General features: G+C 38.5%; 1 protein-coding gene across 3 annotated transcripts in view; it reads left to right on the plus strand.

Moving 5' to 3' along the window:
- The window catches only part of SNCAIP (synuclein alpha interacting protein), an 88,028-nt gene extending 70,154 nt beyond the window's left edge, over positions 1 to 17,874 (plus strand). For 2 of the 3 annotated variants that reach the window (XM_005528122.3, XM_014257071.2), the window contains 5 exons: positions 1,884 to 2,053; positions 7,819 to 7,911; positions 10,293 to 11,361; positions 13,170 to 13,237; positions 17,435 to 17,874. In XM_005528122.3, the coding sequence (XP_005528179.1) occupies positions 1,884 to 2,053; positions 7,819 to 7,911; positions 10,293 to 11,361; positions 13,170 to 13,237; positions 17,435 to 17,519 (1,485 nt within the window). In that variant the 3' untranslated portion in view covers positions 17,520 to 17,874. The remainder of the gene's footprint in view (positions 1 to 1,883; positions 2,054 to 7,818; positions 7,912 to 10,292; positions 11,362 to 13,169; positions 13,238 to 17,434) is intronic. The other variant, XM_014257072.2, reaches the window with a different exon arrangement.
- The last annotated feature ends 3,240 nt before the right edge of the window (positions 17,875 to 21,114 follow it).

Below are 21,114 nucleotides of genomic sequence, written 5' to 3' on the forward strand. Positions count from 1 at the left end.
TTAAAATAATGTACAGTGAATAATCTGGTAAGAAGAAGGAAGTGATAAAGGTAACAGGGAAACTATAGGCAGCAGCATAAAAACTGAAGAATCACAGGCTATCAGTGATTCCCTGTCCCACTTACTGTGTTTATGAGTATGACACTCCTATCATGTTTCAAACTATATGATTACTTCCTGCAAGGTCATAACTATCCTTTGGTTTCTTTCTTGACAGACTATTCCCAATCTACTGATATGAGATGCAGTGCAAGAGTTCATAACTTTCCTTTCTGTATGATTTTAGCAGACCAGACAGACCACCCATTCCACTTCTCTGTCATCAGATATAGAGATCTCTGTGTCTGCTGTTTGTGGTCAGCCAAGTCACTCCAACCCTCACTGGTTTACCAGCTCTGCTTGGATAAGTCAAGCAAGAGCTCAGCCATGCAATTTGTCTTCTGCAGGTGTATGCATAAAGTTAATCTCGCTGTAGTTTCTGGCTGTATAGGATCACAAGTTTTCCAAGGGTCAGTGTGTATCAAAGCATTGCTGAGAATATTTAGGTCCTATTTTTACCTGCTCCAGCAATGCAGATAGCTCCTAACTGATCATCACAAACAGATCATAAAAAGGGAAGGCTTGGTCTCAAATCTTGCTTCAGTTATTCAGTTATCAGGATGGCTTGAGGTCAGCCAGACATTCTTATGCACACAGAATGCTCTTTATTCTAGTCTCAGAATAACTCAAATGTCATGCTTACAACCTGGATGGTTCTCCAGCAGCAAGCTAGGGTTCTCTGCTGGTACAGTGAGTAATACAGGGATACACATCAGGGTATAAGATTTTATTTTTCTTGAAGACTAAAAGCTGACACATATTTCAGTATTTCTTCAGAAGAAAATAGTGACTAACCAAGCAAGTGCAAAGGAATGAGACTTCTGTCAGCATTAAAAAGCCACAACCCCCCCGCTCCCCAAAAAAATTTCCAACTAGATTGATAAAAGCCATTGTACAGTTCTTTATCTGCAATAAGAAATCTGTGCCTGTCTGACCTAAAGTATCTGCCCTGTCTTTCGTATCTAAGCATTATTTAGTTAAGGAGTCAAGACACTGAGACTTCCCTGTTGAGTGTTTTAAACACAGAGATTCTGCTGTGGTGAAAAATGGAGAGCTAACGAACAAAAGGAGTCAATTACTATAGCAAAGACATTACTAAAATGAGATTCTAAGGGTGTGTTGCAATACCTTGCGGTGTGAAGATCCCAAGAACAGAGCCATTACAGCTCATCACCATCCACTATAAACTGGCTAGCAATGTGTTCATGCTGCTCTGGACCTGGATGCAATCTAGAACAGGTGTTCTGTGTCTTTTCTAGGTCTGCCATGTGTAAACTTATCACAGTATTCTGTAATGCATAGATAGGTGCATCTGAAAAAGTTTATTACTGTGGTACAGGAGAGAGTCAATAAGTGGCCAAATTAAAGTCCTCTGAACTCCTCTGTTTTCATTTGGTAGTCCCACTCACTGTATGAATGCTACAAGTGATGCTATGCTGTACAAATGAATGAATAGAAAACAAATTAATTTAGTAGAACTTCAAGGGAAGAGGAAGGAATAATATATAAAATATAGTCTCTTTATAGCTCTTCTGAATTGCAGCTCATAGTAACTATGTTACTATTGCACCTGAGTGGTAGATTTTAGTGGTACCTGAATTTAGTGGCTTGAATTCAAGCTGCAAACAGATTTGTCAGAGACTGAATTTTAAAAATGACTGGCTTAGAGTAATGTTTTTCAAGCATTTATCCAGGAGTGCTTGTCCAACCATTCTTGTGCTGATCAGAAGTCACAACAGAGATTTACACTGACAAATGTCACTATTCCCTTTATGTTTTTACAGACATTGGTTGAATATGGAGCAAATGTAACCATGCAGAACCACGTGGGAGAGAAACCTTCACAAAGTGCTGAGCGGCATGGGCACACCATGTGTTCCCGCTACTTAGTAGTTGTGGAAACATGTATGTCACTGGCCTCTCAGGTTGTCAAGCTGACTAAGCAGCTGAAGGAGTAAGTGTTTCATTGTTAGCAAAAGGGATTGATCTTAAAACAATAACCTAATTCATCATTGGTTTATTAACAGTGTCTTTTCTTCTTCTTATATATGATATTTTAAAGTCATATTTCTACCTTATTTCTGCACTCTTTCCTGCTCTCAAGTATTTGTCTCTTCACCTTTAGCAGCTGTTTTTCAGCTGTTCTTTTTTGTGGTAGTGTGCTGTGTACATACATGAAGGGAGTGGCAGCTGAAAAGGGTATGTATGAAGAAAGCCAGTCCCTTTTCCCTTTGCATATCTTGCAATCACATCATTACAGATAACAATTTCTCTTCATATAGCATGCTTTTATGTACAGGTTACAGTGCTGCATGCTGATGTTGGGAGGAATAGTGGAAATAATAGTTGGAAGGATTTTTTTTTTCGGTCTTGGAAAGTCACCAAAACCTACAATGGCTACTCAGGAAATACCTTCTATTCTATATTTCTTAATATGAACTGGTTTTAATATTTTGGTATGTTTTTATTACACATTCTGTAAAGAGCCTATTATTTTGAAACAAAAATTATTTTAATTGCTTGTTTTAATTGTAGATGCAGTTACTGTGGCTTAACATGTCACTATCCTCATAAGACTCTTAGAAACCATCACCACTGACCTGAAATTGGTCCAGCACAGATATATGATCAAGATGTCAGCTATCACAGTTCATGAAAAAAAACTTCTGATAACCCCATGTATCTCCATGATAAGGAGACCATATCATTTTGTGGTGATAAACGTGTAACTAATTGTATTGGGTATAAATTACAATACTCTACTAGCAGGGGAGCTGCAGAGTGGCCTCAGTGAGAACAAATGAGGGGTTTTCCTTTGCTAACAGAACTCTCTGCAGTAGACCCACTGCAGGACACAGCTAAGCCCCACCAGTCATTCTTGTAGCACCTCTGTGAACACTGACATAAAGGAAAAATATAAACAAAAAACCATAGGGCGTTTCCCTAGAACACAGCATTAGCATCTGACTCATATCAATATATAATGAAATATATTTTCCCCATATTTCAGCAGAAAAAAAAACGAAACCACACACACACCAGGAAGCAGAGGTGGCAGCCACAGGATACCCATACTTCAGTTCTTTTCTGTTCTCATCCAGTACTTGATAAAAGTTTTACCTCTCATATGGAAAAAAAGGAGTTACTATGTGAGTCAGCAGGCTGCTTACTCCCACAGAAATAGTCTAGTTGTGACTTCCATGACAAAAGCATTAACACTTCTCCAAGTATCCCCATTGTCTCACAGACTGCGTCCATAGGAAGTAATTGAAATTGTTCTTGTCTGGCTCCTGATTAGTTTATTTGCTTGTTTCAGCTGTAGTTTAATCTACTTCCCTTCAGCAGCCTATTTTTCAGGCTTCAGATTAGTTTCACTAAGTGCAGCAGTAGCCTTTTCTCCCTCTTCTACAAAGATTTGTCTCTTGCTCAACCCTGTTGCAGTTTACTGAGGCAGTGAAATAATCTGTTTTCTGCTTGAAGGAGCAGCTTCTGCATGGCTATTTGGGCTGCAGGCCTCAGGCCACGAGTGGTTTTGATAGATGCAATGGACCATGTTCAGAGGCTCATGCTCAGGAGCCAGAAGGGATAATGGAAGAAGACTGTTGCCCTGCTTTGCAGTCCTCATCCTTCTGAAAAATCCAAGGATGGTACAAAGTACATCCGTTGAACAGCTTGTCAAGGGGACCCTTAGCACAGGAGAATTCACTGGCTGCAGCACCTCTGAAAATCCTGAAAGCAATTCTGAAGATCTTGAAGACATTAGATGGCAACAGATGGAAGTCAAGGTTGCTATCTAATTCTTTCAAATGTACATAACATAGCTGTTAAGTAGGAATAACTGCAACCTGGGCTGGCTTTCCTGGATTTTCACCAACTACTTCTCCCAGGGTTAATGAACACTGTTCTAGACATGGAAGAGGTATGATTGTATCATGATGGATTACCTGAACAGTCAGTATCAACACTGAAGGCTCTTATGTGCTTCCCAGCCTTCCTTCAGCTTCCATAAGCATGATCTGATTATGCAGTCCTCTTTAATTTGAGTGCCTTATTAACAAAATAAAGGAGCCTCCTCTGGTAACACTATTTTCCCAGCCACAGGAAGACTGGAATGGTTCATATTCTGCAAGAAGAAAAGCAGTGCAGAAACTATAAGGACCTATATCTTCAAAGGTTTTAACCCAAAGAAGGATGTCTCATCTTCCACTCTATTTTTATAGTTCTTCCAGTCATCAAACAACACAGAGGAGTTAGAGAGAAGTTATTCCAAGCTCTCATACTGTTTGCAGCCATTCCTTAAAAGAAGGCACAGAATTAAAACAATAACATCACATTTTTTCAATCTTCACATCTTTCATCTCTTTGAACCAAAGCAGCTCAGATGACAAATACAGGAGAGTATAGAAAAATATTCTGAGCTGACACTAAGTCTCCATTCAGGGGAAAAAGCCTTTCTGTTTGGAAGAGGGAAGTAAGTGGAAATTACAAATGTTCCTTCAAATCTTCACAAGAGGATTGACTGTGGGTTCCCCCCAAAAGGGAAAAAACCAAGCAATTCTTTCCATAGATAGAAAGGAAAGTGGCCCTTAAAGGCATGCTGTTACTGGCTACAAAATGCAAGCTTTGCTTTAAGACTCTTGCTAATTACAGAAGTTTTTTTCAATCCAGTATGACTTTCTGAGCTAAAAAAAATACAACAGTCACAAAATTTTCCCATAGAGACTATACAAACCAATTTGCTTTCATTTTACTTCCTGAGGTCTTCACAAGTCTTACAGTCTTATTATTCTCTCAGTGAGGTCACCTGCCCAAAAAAATCCATAGTTGCCAGTGTAGAAAATTCCTACGTGCAGTATAACTTGTTTTATTTGGGCTTTCCTGGTCCAAGGAAACCATGTCATAATTAATGACTTAAAGTGAGTGCTTCCATAGACTTCTTTTTGCAATGCTGACTGGCAATGGACCTGCATTTCCAGATTGTACTGTCCTATATTTATGGACCTGGATGGGCAAATCAATTACTGAGTGAGACATTTACTGATTCTTTTGATATGGTATCAAGCCAAAATCTCCATCAAGGCAAAGATCAAAACAAACCATGAGTCAGAAATTGAGAAAATAATCTGGTATTCTCTGTTGTAGGCACTTTTCTGTGTTGTATGAAGGGAATCCATTATTTTCCTGGAACATCATAGGAGTAGCTGTAAAAATAATTGAATAATAAAATCTCTGTAGTGGTATGGTAAAGTCTGTGCAAGTTGTTGAGGTTTTTGGTTGGGTGGAGTTTTTTGGGGCTAGAATATGTTATATAGACATACAGTAAGAAACCTGGTATAAACTTTGCAATGTTCATCTCTTTTTTACTTAGTTAAGCCATTTTATGTTCTGCTTTGTAGTATAATCATTCTTGTGTTATTTGAAAAAAAAAAAGGGAGTAAAATAAAGCATGCTAAGAGAGGTACTCCTACAGAGCCCAGTGCTTCAGCCTATTCCCTCTGCAGTTACTGAGCTACCTGATTTCATAAGGAGGTATTTGGGATCCCCATATGTCTAACTAGACACCAAAGGGTCCTTACATATTACTCACTGGGAGCACTGGCTAAGATCCCCAGAATTTGGTCATCAGTTATGATAAAACAAGTATACCCTCTTACCCTTGAAGCTACACAGATCTTATCTCCTAAATCCATCTGGCTTTAATACTTTACAGTATTGCTATTCCAAGAAGTTGTGATCCCCTGTTTCCAGTGTTATCTTGGAAGATATAGATATAGATATACATATATAGATACAGATATAGAAATATAGATATAGACATAGATGGATATAGATAGATATAGATGCATGTTATTTATATTTTAGGGATAGTGCTAGCAAGATGTGTGGGTCTCTGTGACTTCTGTACTAACTAGATAAACTGTGAAAATAGACTAAGCTTCAACTCTTTCAGCATGATAAATTGTTTAAGTGGAATGAGAACATTACCTCAAGAGGAAGACAGGTTGGAGATCTCCACTGAAGCTAAAACATGAAAAACTGCTAGCTGCATTATTTAGAAAAAGAAATTGAAGGAATGATAAAAGGAAAAGAAAACAGATGAATTGCATCACAACCTAAAAAGAATTTCACTGGCTCTTATAGAAGAGTATCTGAGGAGCTACAATATAAACTAATGTTGACAGGTGGTAGGAGTAATTTTAAAATAGTCTAAGGAAGTGTGTAGGCCAGGGGAAGGAAGATGGAAAATTTCAGGAAGAAAGGATCTACATAAAGCATGGCTGTGTTGTAAAATGCAAGGCAGTATGGCCAGAATCACACCTTTATTTCTGTGGCACTTTTCAATCTCACTTTGATACATTAAAACATTTATTTTTCTGCCAGGCCTGTAAGTACAACCTGTGGTCTAAAAAGTGATCTGGATTCTTTCTGGCATTGACATTGCCATTTATAAGGACTACATCTGGAACACAGCTAAACCTTTTGCTGATGGCATGTGAGCTAGGAAAGTGTCCAGCTCACTGGTAGAGAACTGCCTTAGTTCTGCCTATCCAGCAAGAATAAAAGTACTAAAAACATATTACTTAGACAGCAACAGAAGCAGAGTCCGGGGGAAGCAGATAAAAAGTTGGTTAGGACCAGGGAATAAAAACCTCTAAATCTAATTTTCTAGAACTTTTCTAATAATTCTATCTGTGCAGTGTTTAGATGCACTGGAAATTACAGATCACTAAACAGACGTTATCTGTGATCTGTGGTGGTCAACAAAAAGGGGTGTTTTGATGTAAGAATGTAATGTCTGAATTGTATGGAAGCAGGGAAAAGAAGACCTTTTTGTGGTAAGTTGATCTGCCATTCTTGTAAAACTCCATGAGGCTTTGCAGGTTATTATGCTCAACTGAGACCTTCCTAGGGAAATAGGTATGTTGCAGGACAACAGTTGTGATTACATGTGATAAATGGAGAATGGAGTTTGTACTGTGGATATCACTCTCATATTACTAACAATTTTTAGGTCCTATTGCAATTTTTTAAATGCTGGGCTCTAAAGTTATTTGAAAAACAGTGTAGATCACATCACCACACTGAAAGTGATAGACTTGGGTAGATACAGCACAGGGATAAGGTGGATGCAGAGCCCAGGTGGGACCTTTGGAAAGGTTGTACAACAAGCTGGTGTGGTACAGACATCAAATACCTAACTCCATCCCACAGCTGTAGCTTGGACCAATCCTTTCCAGTGGGCAGAAGCTTTGAGTTCATTTGCAAATAGAAAGGGAGATAGCAGTTCCCTGAGCTGTTGCTCAGATGATGAAGGCCATCCACTGAACCTAGGAAGTGACTCCTTAATCTGTGTGCTTTCTATTCTTTTGCATAGTCAAGTAAGAAACAAATGATCCTAAGCTGGCAATTCACTGACAATTCAATTCACGGTTGCTTATGATCACACACTTGTCCTTATATGAAGTATAATAAATAATCTGACAAGTAGGTTTTTCTCAGTTGTTCTTGTACGGCGATTACAAAATGTCAGCAGAGATCCAGACAGAAGTACAAACTCTCTGTGTTCTTATTATAAGTTCTCTTTTCAGTACATGAAGTACAGGTGAAAAGGACTTCTTTCTTTAATACAAAGTTGAAAGGGTAGTATCAGTTTTCCTGTAACTTGCTTCTGCAGTCAGTTTTACAATTTGAGATAAACAGTCTTATATTTTCTTGCAGGCAGACTGTAGAACATGTGACGTTACAGAACCAGCTCCAGCAGCTTTTAGAAGCCCAGCGGTCAGAGGGCAAGTCACTGCCCACATCCCCCAGGTAAGGTGATTGGAACTGTACTGCAGCCTGTATTTGCACATCTTCATAATATATCAGCTGTCAGGAGAAGCTGTCATCTGGCTAAATAGTAGATGTGTTCTGTAAAGAAGATGTGGGGGTTTTACTTCATGGACTCAAAGCTGAGCTTCTGGAATTTGACAGTGGGTAATGCTGATAAATACTGGAAATTTTTGAGTATAATAGTTCCTGCTTCCCAATAGAGTGAAAGCCAGTTTTACAGTGGAGTGTAGTATATTTTGAACTAGATGAACAGCAGAAAATCCTAGAAACCCTAGGAAAGATGTAACGTTTGGTGTTTTGTTGGTCTATCATACATTACTTTCAGCAGTAAGTTATAAAAAGTTACCAAAAAGACCTGCTTTCATATTATAAAGCTCCTTATAGTCATTAAATATTTTACCTGCCATAGCTTGTATAAAAAGTTAAAAACTCTGGAAACTTTATGTATTGTTTACCTATCCTGTTAGAAGTCACAGAGAGAAACACAAGTTTCAGACATTAAAGAGGAAGACAGAGGACTGGATCTCTCTGACAGCGAGAGATCGGCATGGAAGCAGATGAAGCAAGCATGACTTCACCCTCACAGCAATCTGAAGATGATTTTGAAAGAAAGTAACTCACATGCAAATAGAGCTCGGTTTATCCTTGTTTTTAATGCATTTTTCTCTCTGGAAGCCATATACAGTGCTTCTCCCTGTTTCAGAGTTGTTAGGGAGCTACAGGCGTGTGAAACTGTAAAGCTGGCGTAAAAGTTCTACAGCCATTAACGATCTGAGCTTTGGTTCATCAAGTATGAACTTGCAGGGTCAGTGACTGTTGTTTTTCAGTTCTCACAGAATCATGAGCATTTTTCTGTGCAAGTGCTCCATGGCCCAGAATTTAATGTGTACTGTCTCAGACAAGTGCAAACAGTTGAAGTTGTTGATAACAAACACATTACAATTGGAGACGCATTTGTGTAAAGGAACTTCATCTAGGAAAGGGCTGTAAATTCCAAACTCCTGCTGAAGTAGAAAACCACACTGGAAAAAGGGCTTTTTGCCTGTTTTAAGGAATCTTTGTCTTTCCTGGGTGCCAGCTCAACAGGGAGAATGGGACCAAAAACTGTTTTCCAGCTCATTTGGTTTCTGTGATTTCTGCTGCCTCATCTTTCCAAGTGGTCTCTTATCTATGTTCTGGTTTGCACCAGGACTGTTTTATTTTCAGTATCAGATAAGATCAGGTGAAAGCAGATCCCTCATCATTCATTATTTCTGTAAAAGGGTAGGCTTCAACATCATTTTAGTTAAGTCAGCAAGTCTGAAAATTACACTCTATTTTATTTCATACTTGGCTACTACTTTTCCTTCCAGTTGGATCTACTTGTAGATACTTTTATCATCCAAAGAGGCAGTAGCAGATCTAAGAGAACATATCCCTTTCATTAGGAATGTGCAGTGTAGATAAATGCATGTTCTTCAGAGTGTTTAGGTTTGCCTCAGGAAAAAAAACATAGAATTAATTGAAAATAAGGTGTTTAGTAGAGGCATGTGAATTTTTAACACTCTGAGAACTATGGACTCGTCAGAGCAAAAGAAGCTTTACAAGAACCAAAATTTTTCCTTGCTTAGAGGAAAAGCAGTTTAAACTATAAATGTGAAGTGTTTTGAGCTCTAGCATATGCCACAGGAAAAGGTCTCTGCAATTTACATTCTTCACAAATCAGGCATCATTGAAATTGCTGTTTCCTTCTGTAAAACAGTCGGAGTTCTAAATTTAATTTATTATTCTATTTGTATTGAAATACATATATGTCACCTTTCTCTTGCTATTCAGTATTTCATGTCTGAAAAGGTTTTGAGTGCAAATTGCCCTGACTTTTTATGAGGTCTTATATGGTTGTTATTATTAATACCAGATGCAGTTTAGATTTATTAAATCATTGCTATGCAGAGAGGTGGTACTTTCACAGGACTTAGAGTAAGCTACTTTTGTATTATTACATGACTTGGATAGTAGGCATTTGGCCTTGTGGCAATTTTTTGCATGTCAGTTCACACAAATAGGAGTAGTTTAAGAAAGTTTTCCTCATAAAGTCATATTTGGTGTTCGAATAGCCATTCTAAGTTTTGATTTTAAGGAGGTTTTTTTTTTTTTTGTAAGAGAAGGTGAAGATACTCAAATTCTACATAGGAGTGGAAACAGTATTGCATCCTTCTCTATGTAGTCTTTGCTGTGGCATCACAGTGATGAAGTCCGTGTGAGTAGTGATGAAAAGGAAAAGTAACAATAAACTGAGACAGACACATACATTGAAAATGCTGGTTTCACATTTTGGTATGCCTTCATTTGCTGTGACATTTCCTCTTTTTTTCTTTAAGCTTGCCATCATCTCCTGCTTCTAGCAAACCCCAGTGGAAACCATCTGAAGCAGATGAATTGTCTCCACCAAAAAGTAAACTGAACACCCAAGATGGGATTCAGATTCTTGGCAGCTTGGGAACGAGCACATCTAGTCGTGCTCGAGCAAAGATAAAAGATGAGGACTCAGATAAAATCCTGCGCCAGTTGTTGGGGAAGGAAATCTCTGAAAATGTCTGTATGCAGGAAAAGCTGACTTTGGAATTTCAGGATGCTCATGCATCCTCCAAGAACGTGAAGAAGATTTTGCCAGAGAAAAGGGAGTTGAAGTTAGCCCGACTGAGGCAACTGATGCAGCGGTCTCTCAGCGAGTCTGATACAGATTCAGCTAATTCTGAGGACCACAAGAACACCCCTGTGAAAAGAACTGACAAACCAAGACCTCAGCCTATAGTGGAGAGTGTTGAGAGCACAGAGAGTTTGAACATGATGCTTAAGAAGCACACTTCCACAGCAGGACGGCGCTTCCCTTTTGGTATCAGGGTCTCTAAGTCTGTGGATGGCCACAGTCCTTCCCCTACTTCGGAGAGCAGCGATCCGGATAATGAAGCCCCATATCAGTCTGGTACAGTACCTCAGAACCAGTTTTGTGGAGACAGCTCTCCATCCAGCACAGATAGTGCCACTGCCCAGAAGGTTGCCACCAGCCCTAAGAGTGCTCTCAAGTCTCCATCTTCAAAGCGAAGAACCTCTCAGAATTTGAAACTGCGAGTAACTTTTGAGGAGCCTGTGGTGCAGGTGGAACTAGCAGAGTCAGAATTAAATGAGGAAAAGGATAAAGACCGGAGCAAAGGACTCATGCGGGCTCCAGCCAGCTCTGGGGAGCATGCAGGGGATCAGCTGAAAAGGCCTTTTGGAGCCTTTCGGTCCATAATGGAGACACTGAGTGGCAACCAAAATAACAACAACAACTGTCAAACAGCAAACCTCATCAAAACCTCCTCAACACTGCCTTTTACCTCACTAGGAAGGAAGACAACAGAAAGCAAGGGAAATCCAGCAGTTGTCTCAAAAGGAAGAAACAAGCCAGTGAGTACATGGAAAGAAGGAGGGGCCTTTATTTTCTTGTCTCGTTAAGTAATGCATAAGTTTGACAGCTTCTTCCTTCTGCCTTTGTTTTGGAAAATGATACAGACAAATACTTTATTGTATTTGACCTACAGAAAGCTCATCTTTTTAGTTCTGGAACTTTTTAGTTCTGGAAGAATTTTCCAAGGAGTGGCAGGTATTGCTTATGTAGAGAGTCTGGGCTCTTAGGGTACGTGATTCACATATTCTGTGTTGAAAGCTTTCCACAGAGGTTTGGTTCACATGGAAATGATGTTTGCTGTTGCAGTGAGTGACAAAACATACAATGAGAATGCCAGTCTTGAAACCATGGGTTTTCTGAGGAGTATATAACTGAAGGACTAGCCCTGTCCTGTCCTATGAAGACTGATGAAACCAAAAGAATAAGAAAAATAACAAGGAAAAATTGCAGAAATGCTCCTTCCTGCTTCTGTGGGAGCTACAGCCAACCCTAGGTGTTGAAGCTGTCATTGACAAGTCTTCTTTGACCACCTTATCCTCATAGCATAGAGTCTTCTTGTATCAGAGCATATGGTTGGCCTGCCATAAAACATACTGGATTCAGATCTTCCCATCTCTCTGTAGTGAACTCAGAGTGCCTTTTCTGGAAACCCAAGTGTGCACAGTTAAAAGGCTGGTCTTCTTGTTTAAAAGAAAGGAGAAAATACTTGGAACAACTGTTTCTTTCAAGGTTTTAGGTCAGCCTAGGTCATAGGTTGGACTTGATGATCTCAAAGGTCTTTTCCAACCTAGTTAATTCTGTGATTCTTTTATTTTGTACTGAATAGAACAGACAGATGTAGGAAATACTGTGGGTGCAGTATGTTTGTGGAGAGAAGTGTAAGCATCTGGAGATACAATAGAGGTGAGTGAGAGGGAATGGTAGATGATTTAATCCTCTGTGGAAGACAGGGAGGGAGGGAAGCAGTAGATGGAAAGAAATGAAGATTTAAAGATGAAAAAAACACCATAAAGCAGGCCAATAGGAAGGGGAGCAGCAGTAGTGAATTATATACTGTAAAAAATATGGCAAGGTAATGGGAGAAAAATGCCGGAAAATCTTAGGCAAAGAGGAGGCAAAAGAAACGGTGGAAAGAGAGAACTGGGAAATAGTGAATAGTTCACATTAGTGGGTAGTGTTAGACCAGTAGTGCTATAGCACACTGAAATTAAATTAAACTGAATGAAAAATTCAAAGGAGACCTAAAGGTCTAAACTGAAGTGGGACTGCATTTCTTAAGGTTTACTCAGGATTACAATATGAACTACTGATTTGAGTACTTAAAGACATGCACCATCTAGTTGAACACCCAATTTAACTAAGTATTTTTATAACACACTGGTGCTTTTTTTCTTTTTTTAAATGGGTGAATCAGTTTTCATAGTGGCAGAGGAAAAGACAGTCTGTCTTCAGATTTTCTGATAGGTTGCAAGGCCATGAGTCAATTTTGTAATTCCATAAGAAATTTGAAGGATTATATCAGGTAATTCTAACAGTATTGATGCTTGCAACGTAAAATGCTTGTTCTGTGAAAAGGCCATGTTTGCATGTATTGCTGCCAGCATCAGAACTGTAGAAAGAATAAATGTTCATACCAACTGACTGGACCACAGCATACATTTCAAAGAGGTAACAGATTGAGGCACGAAAAGAAATCTGTTAAAATGTTACTGTGGCTATCTGGCTGCATGTTTTAGTAGATTTCTATGTTATGCATGTGAGAAGCTCTGTGCATGCTCTTAATTGATATGCTGTTGTACTTCCTTAGGATCCTTACTTCAGCTACACCAGTCTTTCTTCTAGCACCTTGAATGAAGAACTGTGTAACTTTTCTTGGTATGTGCTTATGCATGGTAATGTTCATCATCTCTGTTGCTTTCTTTTCTCAAATTGTATGTGTCTGTTAACATTGTAACTGAAACACTGGAATCAACTGATTCATGAGAGGGAAAGTAGATGAACATCTGAATTCCTAGAAAAGCAGAAATTTATGATGGATTTCTGCTGATGTCACCATTGAACTCGCTACAGGGTTTCAGTTCCAAGCAAGTACAGAAAGTATTCAGGCTCATAAATCCACCAGGGTGTATAGCAGACTTTGGCTGAGTATTCTGCCTCTGTTGAATAAAAGTCAAGTACCAGATGAGAATGGAAATTAAATTTCCTCTCATGAGAAGAGCAAAAAGACCACCGTTCATCTCTAAATAGAGACTATAGAGAACATGAAGCAGAATGCTGTACTTTAAGTCTAAGTGCTCTTCTATTTTCACACATTTTTCTTACTCTCCCTTAGACTTTGAAGTTAAATTTCATTTTTAAGTCTGATTAACTCTGCCTGTATTCAAGCTCCTTAATTTAGACCTGTTCCATCAGGATTATTCAGGCAGATAGAGAGCAGTCCCTCAATTCCATAAAGATATGTTAGAAGAAACTTGATAAAACATTTGTTTTATTTTATAAGCAAATGGTCTCTAAAAATGACCTGTCATTTTCACCTAACTCTTAACATTCACAAATTCCTTTTTTCTTTTTCTATTAAACTGAAATGTAAGTAGTTTAATACTAGTTATTCTGCAGTTCAAAACCCTAAGTCACTTTCAAGTTAGTGTTTCCTAAGTATCTAACACATGGAGGAAGGGAGGTCCATTCACTAGTTCTCTATTGCCAGGACCTTCCCATACCTAAAAACTCAGTTTCTGTAATGGAAATGAGAGTCTTGTCCAGAAGCCATTGGCACAGTGTATGTGAAACCAGAAACCATAAGATTTCCAAGAGGTTTCATTCTCTCGTGAAAAAAAAGAGAGAAACTTCTCTGCAGAAGGCTGAATAGCAGCAGTTTGAGGGGAGCATCAGGGGGCAGCTTCCGGTCAAAACATCCAGCTGGCTGTCCAGATTATAGATTAATGCAAAATGATTAATCTCATCCTTATGTTAGAGCCATCTCCCAGATGTTGGCAGTTGTTGTAATTTGTCGCTTGCCTTGTGTAACGGCTCTTGTGTGAGAAATCCCTGGCAATGTGGCATTTTACCAGAAGTGAGAGACAGGGAAAGTCTGGCTGCCACTGCAGGTCTGTGCAGTCACTTGCTGGGAGGGTGATGGCTAGGCATGAACTCCTGGCTATCCCTCCAGGCACTGTGGGTCTAGGCACCATGTCCTAAAGCTGCCCCCATTACCATAGACACATGGAGAACCAGAATAGGAAACAAGGAACAGAGTGCACGAAGGGCACAGCTTGAGGAGGCTGTTACAGTACCCAAAAATTAGGAAGTAGGAAAACTATGTGTCAAAGTCTGTGGCATGAGATTTCCAAATACCACATAAGAATAGAAGTTGTACTTTGGTTTTCAGAAATCAGGACACAGACCTGAAGGTTCTCAGAGCTTCTAAGCTAGCCTTTGCAGTGACCTTTAGCATATGTTGTGATTTTTGAATAGCAAAATGGGTGACTGACATTTGTCAACTAAACTACATGATGCCCAGTAGTTGTGACATTTAAATCTTAAAAGAACATCACCATTGTGTGCACTACAAGCTCCTGGACACTGTTTGAATTTTCCCTGGATAGCCTGGGGAGACTACGTAATTGCCATTACAGAACTATTTCAGAAAAAGAAAACAAAAAAAAAAAATATTTTTGGAGAGCAGGATGGTCTTTGGTGGTTAAAACCTTTACAGATTTTTATATTGGGCAGTTATATTTCTGAACACTGTCCCAAGCCCATTTTGACACTACACCCTTATATAGGGGATTTAGTTAGCATTTTCTGAAATCTGAAGTCATTATAAAATATCTACTTTCAGTGAAACGACATTCCAGTTGATTAGTTTCCAGCACCTTTTTCTTCAGCTTCTGTTCTTTTAATTTGTTTTTTTGTTTTCATTAGAAATGCCCCAAAGTATACTAAGGCTTTGTAGTTTACTTTTTCAAGCTGGTCACAGCTTGATAGTAGACAACTGTGCTAAAATTTTAGTGGCCTTTTAAATTTTTTTTTTTTTTTTAAGCCTTGGAGGAAATTTTTGGATGTGTAATATAGTTTTGGATATTTTTTCCTCTTTTGGAAGGATTATCTAGTTTTTGCATATTACAACTCCAAGCAAAAACTCATAGTAGTTTTTCCATCTTACATGTATGCCAATGAACAGTTCTTTCCCACACTTGAAGTCATCTGAGATCTACATTACATTAAAATAAGCAGTAACTCACCATATCAGTATAAAACTCTGTATTAGGTACAGCTATCAACAGCAAAAATTGCTTCCTACATGGGAGCACTCAGCAGAATCCATCATTAGATGTCTGTCAGATAGTAAAATGGGCATGCTTCTAAAACAGCAAATGTATCTAACCTAATACATATCCCACTGCTAGGCCTAATACTGGATAAATTACAACTTCAAATATATCCTCCAGAAAAAGAATGCCTATCTGTATGTCTAACAAAATAGTTATCATACCATTCGTATCAGTAGAGTATAACATGAATGTGAAAGTAACTTTGTCACAGAAGATTTACATTAGTTCTCTGGTGAACTGTTGTGATCATGCATCACTACTTGTTGCATGAGAAGATGTATTGGTTGCCTGGTGATACAGGCACTGGAAGATGTTAGAAATTTCATTAGAAATTTGGTTACCAATTAGAAATATTGGTAATACATTTTCACATACATTTTATGTGACCTCTTTGAAGTCACATTGCAACTGTAGAGCTGCCAAAGGGGGTCTTTGGTGAGCCTCTCTACATGGGGAACCCACCCACGGGCTCTTTCAGTGCTGCAGGCCTAAGCCAATGCAGCAGGTAAATCTTAGCCTTAGAAGGCCTCCTGTAGTAAAGATACATGGTTAACACTACGGTAACAGCAATGCCTATTAAAATGCCAACATGTAGGTATGGCAAAGAGTTAAGCTCCTCTTCTACCTCCTCAGATTCAGTCCTGCAAAGTTGGTCTCACCTGGCTCAATTCTGTGCCTTTTGCTCTTGCTTTGGGTAGGTGACAACTGCAATTTAGATGTATAAAGTGGGGCTTAAAATATAATGATCACACATGTGCTTCTTATTAGGACCCAAAACTATGGTCCCTGAGGTCAGCTTCTGTTAAACCCTGAAGTAACCACCAGGTTATCTAATCATCCTAAGTATAAGTTTCTTGGGAATATTTGGTTCTGTGTGAGGGTTGTAGACTGAAATGAAGCTATTCTGGCTTACAAGAATCAGGCTTACCGATACGTGAGTTAAAAGGCAAGCTTCTTCATGCACACTCTTGCTCTCACTCTAGTGTGTGTCCTTTGCAGCAGCAAACCAGCTAATCATGATTGTATTGTAGGACTTTTGCTTTTCAGTAGCAATAACTTAAAGTGAGGCTCTTAATGGGTTTGACAATTGCTGTGGACTGGATGCTTCATCAGCAATCAGTTGGAAGGTTAATTGAAGAGAATGGGAATATAGTGGGAATTCAGAACAAGAACATACGAAAGAAAGTGAAGAAAATGAGTGCTACAAATATGTTGTGCCTAATTTTTCTACTCTAATTGGCAAGCTGTCATTCAAGTCTCATGCATTATAGATAGATAGGTTCATTTCTCCCTGACAATTATTGATGAGGACAAGATAATTCTATTACAGGCAGAGTCAGAAACCAATAGGATATGTCTAATGTTGATTGTAGTGGATCTTTCTTTCACTGTGATACTTTTCTCTAAAGTATGAGGAATTTTTTGATACTCTGTATTTGCATTGTTACCAGAACTTGTCAATAGCACACGAATAAATGCTGACACTTAAAAAGCTCTTCATCACCCTGTTGGTTTTCAGGTTTGATTTCAGAATAGAGGTTATAACTCAGAAAATATCCAGAATATTAAAAAGTATTTTGCACAGCATACATATGTCTAGAAAAATAAGACCAGAGAGAAAGCTGAATTCATATTTCAGTACATAAAAATGGAACAAAGCAGAGTAAATAAGCACATTGCCAACCCCTTTATATTTTTAGCGTTACCACTGAGTAATTTTCTCCTTTTTATTCTCCAGGCATGATGACATCAACTGGAAAATCCAGAAATCTGATGCTCAAAAGAGTACTGAAGAGCCAGAGCTGCAGGAATTCTTCCTCTAAACCATGTCGTGATGTCTCACTTAGTTTGAAATACCTGAAATATAGCCTTTTGAAACACTAATATGAGACATACCCTTCACCAGCAAAACAGCAGCTGTTAGGATGCCTTAATTTGTATCAGTTAGACCATTTACAATCTTTTTTATGATATATGTGTATATGTAACTTGTTTGTAAACTGTGCTGTGTAAAGGCATGGGAGAGCAGAAGTAACAATTTGAAAATTGTTATGACACTTGCAACCTCCAAAATGTTTGTTAGACCACAGAACACGTTTTGTACTTTGTGTCTTGCATGGATATATTGTCATATATCTTTATTTCCCTTTGTCAACAGCATATACTGTCAAAGTTTCATCCAGGACTCTGCCTGTGCAGCTCCTCAGTGAGATAAAGGCAAAAGTGTTGATTTTTTTTTTTTTTTTTAGTATGTTTTGTCTGTTGTTATTTCTATTTTTTGTAAAAAGGAAATAAAGAAGGTGTTAATAGGACACACTGAGTCCAGATACTTCCTATTACTAATTTCCTTTTTCAAGCTGTAATGTTTTATTGTTCTTTTTGACATTCATTTGATAATTAGACAACATCCAGTTTCTGGATTTCAGTCAATTAGTTGTGTCAAGAGTTGCTTTAAGTAGTTCTTAAGTTTAAGAGTTGCTTTTTAGTAGTTCTTTATCAGCTTTAAAACATGTAGAAATATGAAGTATAAATGCAGTTTTAAGTAACCAATTAATTCTACTTGCCCTGTACTGGCAGTATCTTCAGTTTTGTTGAAGTTATTGCATAATCTGCTGAAACTCTAATCCGCATTCTCTCAAAGCTGTCATGATCCCTTTTCTGAGAGTTCTTTTAACTTTTCAGAAGAAAAAAAAAAAATTCACCTTGTTTCTGGTAAACTATGAGTACATTCTTCAAATGTGTCCTACAGCACAACATCCAAAAGCAGACTACTAGGCAATCCTTACTTGTCACATTTATTTATAGCAAATATATGTGTATATATTTGCCTTCTTTTGATTATGTTGATTTATTTCCATTTGAAGAGTGCTACAGTTTGCTGAGAAAGATCCAAATTCATGAGGATTTATTTTGCTGACTGTTCTGATAGAACACATGGAAGTCAAAGAAGGTTTGCCAAGGAAATTTTTTATGTGTCACAAAGACAGTCATAGAATCATGAAGTGGTTTGGGCTGGACAGGACCTTTACAGATCATTTAGTTCCAACCTCCCAGTAGTGGGCAGGGACATAAAAATTATGATATTGTGATAATTAAATTCCTGCAAAGGCAGAACTAGTAACTAAAAAAATGTGGGCACATGAGGATTTTGATTAAGTACAACGGAGTTGCTTTCTTTGCAGTTTCTCTTGCCTTTTCTTTGCGTTTATCTTGACTGTTGGGTTTCATTTATGGTCAGTGAGGAGAGAGAAACTTCCTGAATATGACTCATTCTACCTCTTAGATATCTCTTATTTGCCAGGAGAACCAGCTAGTCCCTTCCTACTTACTACAGGGAGCTGAGATAGTGAAGCTATTGGAATAGTTACTTACTTTTTGGATGACTTTAATTAAGTGTCATAAATGTCTTTCTTTGTGTCAGGCTTGAGAGTGATGTCACATTTGGCCACACATCCTGCATGGACCAGGACGGCTGAATGCCCCAGGCACCCTGTTTGTAGGCTTTGGGTAAGCACAGAGTCCTACTGAATAACACAGGGCCAACTGAGACACGAGAAAAACAAACAAACAAACAACCCAAACAAAAAAACTAAACCAAAACAAACAAAAAAATCCAACACACACATACACACAAAAAACCCACTCCAAAGCCCACACAATATTAAAAAATAAAAGCCTGTACTTGCAGAAATGAAATTCAGAAATTCTTTCCACAGCTCTTATCTGTCACTTGGCAGCACTCTGATTTTCTAGCTAAAGTGATAAACCTAGCACTCTAGCTGACCTGTTTAAAGAAACAAGCAAACCTCCAAAAATATCTGTGAGCCAGGAACAGCAGTACCTCTAACTGGGCCTCCTGTCATCTGTGTGCATATGAAAAATCTGAAAGCAAAATGAGAAGAGACACATGTGCTGCAATTGCCAGAGTGGTGAAAGAGAGCTAAAAAGGAGAGATTCTGTGTCTGGCAGAGGGGCTTAAAACTGGCAATTTGCATTTTTGAGAATGTGAAGAGTTGACTGTGTTCATGTGACTGGCAGAAGCAGCAGTCCTGCTGAGTGATCTTGACTGACTGGAGATGTGTAAAATCTGCCACAGTCTGCAGTACCTAGCTGAAGCAGGGGATGAAACTGAATTTCCATGAAAGGATTTGAAGCAGACCAAGATGTAAATATTGTCAAACCCTGGAAGTAAGAAACTGCCTACTCTAGAGACTAGGGATTTAAAAGTTATCTGCTCTCTGTAATGTAGCAATTACCAAGGATGTTAGAATATAAGAATATACAGCATGTGGAGAATCAAATTATGCAAGTATCCTAGGGCAATGCAAGTTACTACATGAGATAATATAATGCCAGGAGATGTTTGGGGTCTGTGGTTAACGATATCCATGGTTCTTGAGCACATTGCAACAGAAAAATATTTTGGGGCAAACTAGTTCAGAAAAGAGGCCAGCTTGATGTAAGCATGAAAAGTAGTGTCTGGAAGGCTTAAGGTGAACTCATGTTGTATAAACTGCTGATTTTATTGTTCCTAATTTGTAGTCTCTTTCCTTCCCAGGGCCCCAAAGCCTGCACTTGGTACACTGTGATGTCATGCCTATAAGAGAAATGCTGATTCTGTGATCTGCAGCTGGCTGATGCCTGTGTGCTTCACATATTTGTATCCTCAGTAGCTATAAAATCCAGGTGTCATTACTCCTCCTGTTCAGTTTCTAATCCTCCAAGTATATCCCTTCTGGCATGAGTCTAAGTCAGGCTTCTGTCAGCAGAGCATAAGCATTTCCCAGAGGCAGAAGAGATGATCAGGAAGTTTCCACCAAAACATCTTCAGAAAATATTGCTTACTGAAAGCTTTTAGCAGGAACATAAACCCCTTATGATTACAGCTCTTGCATAAAAGATGATCCTTCATCCACTCAGAAATTTTTGATCAAAGAAGTCAGTGATTTGCTAGTGAACCAATGTGTGTCCTAGTAAAACTGTACCTCTGGATGCCACAGATACAAGGAATAACTTTTCATGATCTGTCACCCAGAATATGTCAGAATAAGCCTCTTGGTGTTTATCCTTTTTCATTTATTCATTTTCATAATACTCCATTTATTTGCCTCTCAATGTCCAAGTTAGAGGTCAAATGCATTAGTTTAGTAAGGTATTAATAAGTAAAATGACTATAGTCAGCATAGTTGTATGAAGTGGATGGAAGAGACTAGTTAGACAGTTTAGATTCAATATTCATTTCACTGTAACTGTCATTCAGAAACCTTTTTGTAACATCAAGCTGGCATAAGATCAATGGCATAACAAAATATGACTGACAGTGTAACAGTAAAAAAAAAAATACATCCACTTATTTATAACAAAATGGTAACTGTCTCAGAAAGATGCTGAGAGCTGATTTATTGCATGTTTCATCAC

The sequence above is a fragment of the Pseudopodoces humilis genome, chromosome 4, assembly GCF_049639895.1.
Source record: "Pseudopodoces humilis isolate 2021_Gansu_Grassland_sample_001 chromosome 4, ASM4963989v1, whole genome shotgun sequence".
NCBI lineage: Eukaryota > Metazoa > Chordata > Aves > Passeriformes > Paridae > Pseudopodoces > Pseudopodoces humilis.